The sequence below is a fragment of the Bison bison genome, unplaced genomic scaffold (genome assembly GCF_000754665.1).
Source record: "Bison bison bison isolate TAMUID 2011002044 unplaced genomic scaffold, Bison_UMD1.0 scf7180017864066, whole genome shotgun sequence".
NCBI classification, from domain to species: Eukaryota; Metazoa; Chordata; class Mammalia; order Artiodactyla; family Bovidae; genus Bison; species Bison bison.
The window spans coordinates 4,728,492-4,738,328 of record NW_011494638.1 but is presented as its reverse complement, the minus strand read 5'-3'; the positions used below and the strand labels follow the sequence as shown (position 1 = coordinate 4,738,328).

At 35.0% G+C, this 9,837-nt stretch overlaps 1 protein-coding gene across 7 annotated transcripts in view; it reads left to right on the top strand.

The window, feature by feature from the left end:
• ZNF280D (zinc finger protein 280D) overlaps positions 1–9,837 on the top strand; it is a 120,616-nt gene that overhangs the window by 15,094 nt on the left and 95,685 nt on the right. For all 7 annotated transcript variants that reach the window (XM_010836793.1, XM_010836792.1, XM_010836794.1 and 4 more), the window contains 3 exons: positions 2,601–2,747; positions 5,763–5,828; positions 5,929–6,068. In XM_010836793.1, the coding sequence (XP_010835095.1) occupies positions 2,601–2,747; positions 5,763–5,828; positions 5,929–6,068 (353 nt within the window). The remainder of the gene's footprint in view (positions 1–2,600; positions 2,748–5,762; positions 5,829–5,928; positions 6,069–9,837) is intronic.

The following is a 9,837-nucleotide window of genomic DNA, read 5'->3' as shown; positions in this document are numbered from 1 at the left end:
CTTTCCTTGATTGGAGAAGGAAATGGCAACCCACTCCAGTGTTCTTGCCTGGAGAATCCCAGGGACGGGGGAGCCTGGTGTGCTGCTGTCTATGGGGTCGCACAGAGTCGGACATGACTGAAGTGACTTAGAGCAGCAGCAGCATCCTGTCCTATACAGACAGACAGATAGACAGACAGACATTTTGTTGTTTAGTCGCTCAGTCATGTTCAACTCTTTGCAACCCCATGGATTGCAGCACGCCAGGCTTCCCTGTCCTTCACTATCTCCCTGAGTTTGCTCAAGCTCACGTCCATTGTGTCAGTGATGCCATCCAGCGATCTCCTCCTCTGTCGCCCTCTTCTGCCCTCAATCTTTCCCAGCATCAGGGTCTTTTCCTATGAGTTGGCCCTTGTGTGTGTGTGTGTATATACACACACGCACATGTATATATACCCTCTTTATATATCACTTGTACCCATCTCCATTCCTGTTACTTTAGTTTAGAACTTTAATACTGTATCTCTTTTTTTCCCTCCTCTGCTACTCTTACTCTTCCTTTTTCTCCTTCATCTCAGCTTAAAGTATACACATAGTTTTAAATAAAGCAAACAACTTAAAAAGACTATGTGGTTTAGCCTCAGTTTCTTAAAAAGTGCTTATGTGCGTATATATTTGTGCTTTCCGTTGCATAGTCAGTTTTAACCATTTTCTGGTACTATTCTGTCATGAGGATTTTTGCTTTTTACAGCTATCCCTTCCTTCCCTCTAAGTGTCTCCCAATTTTTGGTTAAATCTGTATTTGATATTTTCATTATGATGTCCATATAAACACTATTTACTGATGAGCATGGTAGTATGCTATTCATATGCTATTATATATAGAATAGCATGTGAGGGAATACATTTTTTACTTGTTTGTTTACCCAGCAATTAATACTTTTCATGTTTTTTGATTTGCTAACTTTTATTAACATCTATAGCTAAATCTTCTCACACCCTCAAGAACCTCTCAGTTCAATTTTCAGTATGTTGAAATCTGTCAGGTAGTATAAAATTTTATATTTTAATCATCTTTTCTTTGGCCTCCTGGAGATGTTCCTCCTGAAGGTACTGTTCTCAGGCGTTAGTCTAGACTGGCTGTTCTTTAGGCCTGCTGAACTTCTGTTGTCCTGGAACTTTGTACTGTGTTGAATGCCATGTTTTCTACATCCTGTGTCTTCCTCTTTCTTTACTGAGTCTCTTGTTTTGGTGGATTCTATAGTAACTTCAGGAGAACGAGTGCCTGGGAAGTAAATTTTGTGTGATGTTGCTGATCCTTACTCTTAAACTTAAATGAAAAGTTTGGATTTTCTAAATTGAAATATAATTTTGGTAAGAATTTTTAAAGAATTGTTTTACTGTGTTCTAGTTTCTGTTCTTATTACTCTTAATCTTTTGTATATGACCTGTTTCTGTTCCCTAACTCCCAATCCCTGAAGATATTCTCTTTATCTTTTTTGTTCTGAAATTTGGCAGTGATATGTCCTGGTATAACTTTTTTCTTGATTGTTGTATTGAGTGTTAATGGGATCTTTCAGCTCAGAGATTATTGTCTTCTGATCTTGGAAATTTTCTTGCATTATTTCTTTGATAACTTACTCCCTGCTTTCTCTCTATTCTCTTTCTATAAATTTAAGTGTTGTACCTTTAAATTGATTTTCTAACAACCTTGTATTCTCTGTTTTGTTTGTGTGTGTGTGTGTGTTTATATACATTTTTTTTTTCAGTTCTGAGGACATTTGTTTTTTTAAGTGAATGAAAAGATTTTGGCTATTGTATTTTAAATCCTATTTTGTCATTACTTTTTATAACATCATTTTTGGTCTCGTATCTCTGAAGATGCTAACTATATTTTCTCTAATATTTGTCTTTCTTTTTGTACCTCTTTTCCTAAGGGTTCTTTCTCTGTTTTATTGATTTTGGTCTGGAAGACAAGAGGTTTTTCTAAAATTTCTGGTGCTTATTGGTTGTATATTTAACACCAAGGCACTAAAATGCTTCTATGCTTGGTCAGAACTTCTAGGATGGTGATATTTTACTGTATGTTCTTTGGTCTGTTTCTTCAGGCAAGAAATTTTCCCTGATTGGAATAAATCTCACTTTGTTCTTTTATTTTAGTCTAGCATCTCATCCTTTCTTTGCTATGTACCTGACATACCTGAATTGGGTTCAGTTTTTCTGTTCTCTCTCCCATCTGTTGCCTTTTATTCTTAGTTTGTCTCTCATTTGTTAGTACATTTTTTCCCAGATAATGGTTCAGTGCAATCTTTTTCATAGATAATCATATTCCAGGTGTATGACTGAAACTGACTTTGTTCCCAAATGTTCTGTCCACTGTAAATAACTACTATCAGCCATTATCTATCAATCATCTCTTTATCTAAGTTTTACTAGTTTAAATCTTAGAGAGTGAACTCTGAGTTTCTCACTATTGCTGCCATGTACTAACTGTGAATATCAACTCAGAAATTGCTATTAGGATTATTAAAGTAGATCTTAAATCTCCTACTGTGTATTACAAAAATGTATTTATTTTTCTTTTTGAAAATAAGGTTTGCTTCTCTCCTTTTGAAAATTAGATAATTCAAAAATGGCAGAGCTCTTTATGGAATGTGAAGAAGAAGAGTTGGAACCATGGCAGAAGAAAGTAAAAGAGGTTGATGATGATGATGATGATGAACCGATCTTTGTTGGAGAGATATCAAGTTCAAAACCAGCAATTTCAAGTGAGCATTTACTTTCAGTAAACCCCAGTTTTCTAAGATACCATTTCTAATGGAAAACCTTGTGAACTCTCTTATACGCATTTAATTAAGTCCTTGTTCCTTTGTAAGGAGTTAAGGATGAAAGATTGGGTGGGAAATTGGTAAGAATTTCAGAATTAAAGTTTTAAAATCAGGAACTTGTGGAAGGAGATAAGAAGTTAAAATATTAGATGTGAGAAAACTAAATGGACTAAGACAAACTGGTGACATCAGAAGTTTTTCATAATAGAAATCATAATTTTTAGTGGAGCCAAGTAACCTGTTTATCTTTTTGTTCATTTTCTTTTTTTTCCCCCCTCACTTAAAACCCAGAAACAGAAGAGTTTAGAATATTTTGCTTAAAATGTTAGAATACACTAAGTATGTTTAGGTTAGTCTTAGATAGGGGTTCTCACATGCAAGCAGCTGCCTCATTGCAGTGACATTTATAGTAGCTACAAAATTCATAGGCAGTGAATGATTTCAGTTAAGAGTAATTGGATTTGCCATTGTTATAATGTTAAAGACAAATGGCTCTTGTCATCCACTCAGTAATGTATGGAAGTACAGAGAAGTAATGTATACATTTCAGGGGAGAAAGAGAAAATAGATCCCTTCCCATTGCACTTACATGTGTTTTGTTTGCTTAAGTCAGGAGAATTTACCAAAGCTCATAACCAGCATACTAGTGTTTTGTTTTGTTTTGCCAAAATCAGTGCTTAAAAGTATAGCAGAGAGACTGCTTTCAAATTTTCTGAAAGCCTGATTCTTTCTTCTATTGCCTCTAAGCTTGGAATGACACTTTTTTTTTTTCAGTTTTATCAGAGGGAGACTAGCTTAACTGATGAAATTCTGAATAGCATTTTTTGTGGAAGATTGATAATCACTCAAAAGAGGTTCTGAATGGAGTGCTACTTTGATTATAAATTGAACTAGGTGTGGTGGCATACTTGTTGCTGATAGTGGAACATAATTATACATTCTCTTAATTACTGTTTCTAGTTGCTATAATTATTTTATATGGGAATATTACCATATTGCAAAATTGTTACTCAAGTTGTCTTACTGAAAACAAGACAATTAAGACTTAAATTGAATTTATACTGATTTTTAGATGACTCTTAACAGTGTTCAAATAGAAAAATGTATGTTAATTTTAAAATAATTGTCAGAAGGAGACTGATCCCAGTAGAATTTCTTTTCTGTACTCTTAAGATGCATAATTTAAATGATTGTATTGTTGCTTTTGTATAAGCCATAAAATATTTTAACATATGGAGTATGAGCTAAATGTTTATATATGTCGCCACAAAGGAAGGTAAAAAATTTTTTATTGTAGAATACAAAAACCAAAACATACTTGAGCAGTAATCCTTTGAAGGTTTGAATAAATACTTAATCTTGAATTTATGCATGAAAGTAGTGTCAAGTTGTTTGAGCAGATTGTTCTCCTTTCAGTTCAGTTCAGTCCAGTCGCTCAGTCGTGTCCAACTCTTTGTGACCCCATGAATTGCAGCACGCCAGGCCTCCCTGTCTATCACCAACTCCTGGAGTTCACTCAAACTCACGTCCATCGAGTCGGTGATGCCTTCCAGCCATCTCATCCTCTGTTGTCCCCTTCTCCTCCTGCCCCCAATCCCTCCCAGCATCAGAGTCTTTTCCAATGAGTCAACTCTTCCCATGAGGTGGCCAAAGTACTGGAGTTTCAGCTTTAGCATCATTCCTTCCAAAGAACACCCACGACTGACCTCCTTTAGAATGGACATCTCTAATACTTAGGTATAGAGTACTGCACTGTCATTTTCAGAAAACAGTCCTACTTTTATATGGCCCTTTACACTACAGAATTGGAGAAGGCAATGGCACCCCACTCCAGTACTCTTGCCTGGAAAATCTCATGGACGGAGGAGCCTGGTAGGCTGCAGTCCATGGGGTCGCTAAGAGTCAGGCACGACTAAGTGACTTCACTTTCATTTTTCACTTTCATGCATTAGAGAAGGAAATGGCAACCCACTCCAGTGTTCTTGCCTGGAGAATCCCAGGGACAGAGGAGCCTGGTGGACTGCTGTCTATGGGGTCGCACAGAGTCAGACATAACTGAAGCAACTTAGCAGCAGCAGCAGCAGCAGCAGCAGCTAGTAGCTTGCACTCTCTCTCTCTGTCTATACTACAGAATTAATTTATGGAGGCTTGTTCCTTTCTATTATTAGGGGAAATGAGGAAATTGTTTTATGAGGTCTGGTGTTGGTCCTTTTACCTTTTTCTAAACAATAATTTTAGGCAGATCCTTAGTCTTCTGAATTTTAGTTCTGTCATAGAAAAACCTGTAAATTATTGAGTTCACATGCATGCATGCAATTAGAAACTTTAAACTGATCCTGAAAGTCGTATTAGGCTCTGACTGACTTCTGGTATAGTGATAAATATGAAGCCCGTTAAGTTGCAAGATATTCTGGTAAACTGTATGTTCACTTTAATCTGCATTCTCTAATAGCTTCCCTTTCAGGACTTGAGTAATGGTGGAGATAATCCAATGAGGTCCCTTATAATGATACTTTAGGGCTTATAAGGGTGTGAATTGGATATGGATGTTGGACAGGATTTGATTTTCAGTAAATAGGAACTTGAATGCATGTATGTACAGCCCTTTCATCTCTCAAAGCAAGATATATACTTCAATTTTAGTTGTATATGAATATATTTTTGGAATATTTTTGCCAATTATGTGAACTATTTCTTTGCCATGCAGAAGATTTTACTTATGGGTAGTCATATTTATCAATCTTTAACTTCTGGGTTTTGGATTTTGAATTACAGTTAGAAATATTATTCTTATTCTATAAGAATTAAGATACTATTTTTAGTAGATAAAGATATATATGTTAACCTGTATACTCCTTCCAGAAATCTTTTCAGTTGTTTTCAGTGTATGATTTCTATTTATATATATATATATAATTCAAACAATGAGTTTTAAAATAATGTAATCTTTTATAGATATTTTGAATAGAGTAAACCCCAGCTCATATTCGAGGGGAATAAAGAATGGTGCACTCTGCCGAGGTACAGTAGTATTTTACTATTTTTATTTTAAAGTGAAGTATTTTGACATCATTGATTATATAGAAATATATTCAATGTGTTGTGTAATTTTAAAATACAGGTATTACTCCTGCATTCAAGCCTACAAGTCAACACTACACGAATCCAGCATCAAATCCAGTGGCTGCCTCGCCAGTAAATTTTCATCCTGAATCTAGATCTTCAGATAGTTCTGTTATTGTTCAGCCTTTGTCTAAACCTGTAAGTGTTTCTGAAACTACACAGTCAGCTCAGGGATATGTTGGGTATTATTTATCTGTGTCAACAATGCACAGTGAAAATTCTGTATTTCCATGGCTAATCATTCAGTGGAATCATTATCAGCATCAGAAAATATCACCATCTTTATGATAGTTTAACCAGTACCCAAATAATAATTGTAGGAACAAACTACCCAGCCTGTTTTTAGATCTGATAATATGATTAAATAGGCTACAGTATTGAAAACTGTGCTATTAAAACATGAATAAAAGTATATTTAGTAATAATGGCAAGCTATTTCAGATTGTAAACTGGACTAAATGTTCTTAGTTCTTAACTGGGAAAATTGCTAGAGGCTATTGTAGCCTTTTATTCTGAAAACATACCTTCATAGTTTAGTTTAACTTTTATAGAAAGTAATAGTTAATATTGAGTTGTTAATGTGTGTAAGGTTTTGTGCTATCATGAATTAATCTCTTTAAATTCTTAAATGTTCCTATGAAGTAGGCAGTATTATTTATTTTTGTTTTATAGTTGAGGAAACTGAGGCTCACGTAGTTTAAATAATTCACTCAAGGTGGCACAGCTGGAAAATGGTAGATCTGGGATTTCAGTCCATTGCCTTAGTGTAAAAATTTTCAAAGTGTAGTCATCAGTCCCTTGGGGTACCCCTGAGACTGTTTCATGGGCTTTGGATCAACAGTATTGTCAAAATAACGCAAAGGAACTGTTTGCTTTTGTCACTGTGTTGACACTTGCACTGATGATGCAAAAGCAATGGTGAGTAAACTGCTGGGGTGTTAGTATGAATAGTAGTTTTTGTACTAGTCATCATCATGTACTCAAAATAAAAATTGTTTCAGTCATACTCAGTTACTTTGATGAAATATTAAAATGTCATTAATTTTATGAACTCTCTACCCTTGAATATATGTCTTTTAAAATGTTTCACGTATGAAATGGGTAGTATGCATAATATACTTCTGTGTCTGAGGTATGATGATTAACTTGGGAAAAAGTTCTAGTGTGGCTTAATGTTCAGCTAAATTACCCAGAAAACCATTTTTACTTGAAAGGATGACTGAAACCATGGTGTATATTACTATTAACTTAGTGGTTTAAAACCACATACTTCTATTATGTCACAGATTTTGTGAGTTAGGAGTCATGTCATGTCTTAGCTGGATCTTCTGCTTCAGGGTTCCTCCAGGCTTCATTCCAGATGTGAAGCTCAACTAGGAAGTGTCTACTTCCAAGTTCTCATGGTTATTGGTAGCATTCTGTTCCTTAAGGGTTGTCATATTGAGCATCTCAATATTTTACTGGCTTTTGGTTGGCTCCTTGCCGGGTTGAGTTTTCCCACCATGGCTCTTACTTCTTCAGAGCCCACAAGGGAGAGAGAATGCTTAGCAGGATGGCATTATCAGATCAGATCAGATCAGATCAGTCGCTCAGTCATGTCCGACTCTTTGCAACCCCATGAATCACAGCACGCCAGGCCTCCCTGTCCATCACCAACTCCTGGAGTTCACTGAGACTCACGTCCATTGAGTCAGCGATGCCATCCAGCCATCTCATCCTCTGTCGTCCCCTTCTCCTCCTGCCCCCAATCCCTCCCAGCATCAGAGTCTTTTCCAATGAGTCAACTCTTCGCACGAGGTGGCCAAAGTACTGGAGTTTCAGCTTTAGCATCATTCCTTCCAAAGAAATCCCAGGGCTGATCTCCTTCAGAATGGACTGGTTGGATCTCCTTGCAATCCAAGGGACTCTCAAGAGTCTTCTCCAACGCCACAGTTCAAAAGCATCAGTTCTTTGGCGCTCAGCCTTCTTCACAGTCCAACTCTCACATCCTTACATGACCACAGGAAAAACCATAGCCTTGACTAGATGAACCTTTGTTGGCAAAGTAATTATGTAATGTAATCACATAGAAAAAGTCATATGTATCCCTGTCACTTTTGCTCTACTCTGTCAGAAGCAAGTCACATGACTTGCCTTCACTCAAAGAGAGAGAATCACACAGGACATGAATTCCAGGGAGTGGGGATCATGGAGGCTACTTTTAAGAGTCTGTCTGCCACACACAGTGAGTTCTTCACTTTTTGTTGTTTGGTAGACAGTTCTTCAAAATTGAATAAAGTGCACTTGTCAACCTAAAGGAAAACAACTGATAGTATTTCTTGCCACTGATGAAATTTGAGCTATCAAGTAAAAATTAGAATTATGAACAACTTGTATCAGTCATCATGATCTTAACAGCTTCTCAGTACATAAAATCTTTTCTTATGGTTGGTAGTATTAATAAATATGATTTTTTTATATTGTGTAATGAACTCTGTCAACATTTGGAAGATTATGTAATTCAAAGAAAGCAGTATTTTCAAAATAATGTATGATATAATAAAATCATGCATGAATAAGATTCATTCAAAGTGCAAGATAATACATTTTAATGTAACAGTTCAAAAAGCTCAGTGATAGGGAGTCAGATTCCACTTTGCAGCAAACCTTTAAGAAAATACTGACTGTTGAGTTTTGGTATTGTATCAAAGAAATATATACACATTTATTGTAATTTGCTATTAAAATACTCCCCTTTTTAGCTGTTAATATTTATGAAACCAGAGTATCTTGATTCTTCAACCAAAACATTTTAACAGAATGAAAGCAGAAGCAGTTATGAGAGTATAGCTGTTTTTTATTAATCTAGACATTAAGGATATTTGCAGAGATGTAAAACAGTGCCACTGTTTTCTCTGATTCTTTTGTGTTTGCTAGATAGCCATTTAAAAAAAAATGTTATTCATGTTAATTTGTAATGGGTTTATTATTTTGAAATTTTCTGTTTTAATCTGTAATATGGTAAATATCAGTAGATATAACCTACCTTTTGATTTTAAATATTTGAAGGGGTTCTGAAATCAAGGACTTAAGAATCCTTAAACAGAAAGTTACCCAAAATTTGACGATTCTTTGCTACTGGAGTTGAATTAACTCAGTAGTTTTTTTCATGCCATCATAAGCTCTTTGACATTGGCCTTACAGAATTAATAAATTTTCCCTAAAATATTTGTTCTTTTTACAATAAGTGAAACAACTGCTGAAGCACCTATAGATTTTATTACAAATATTCAAGTTCAAAAACAGAATTGAATCTAAATATTTTTAGAATAATCCATTTTCCCTGTATTTCATATTACTATTAGGTAAATTACACATATTTGTTACCACAAAAAATTTATATTTTGAGATGTTTCTTTCATAGAGGACCTATTAAATTTAATTTTATATTCATGAAAAGGAAAATCTATGCCTAAACAAAGTCAGCTCCCAATTATGTTTTGAAGAGGTCATATATCATAAAAAGTAAGAGTATCTTTAGGCAAATACCTTCCCCTCCCTGCCTCCAAATCTTTTCTGTGGTTTTAGCATTCTGAAATAATAATACTGATAAGAGTCCAGGACTAGTTGTCTAGAAAACATATTGAACCAAGAGACTTGAATGATGATTCTGCCTTTTTTAAAACTAGAGCATTGTCAAAACTTCTCTCAGCCTCATTTTCTTCATTTCTAAAATGAGAGCTAACTTTCAATCTTGGATCCTAACATGGCAAGCTACCTAAAATGTAAAGATTCTTTGTTATTAGTAGAATCAAATTAACTTGGAAAGTTTCTCATACTTATTATAAGCTGTTTGGCATTTGAGGGATAGAAAATCAGAAAAAGAAACTATTATTTAATTTAGTTTGATATATAAAAATCTTCACAA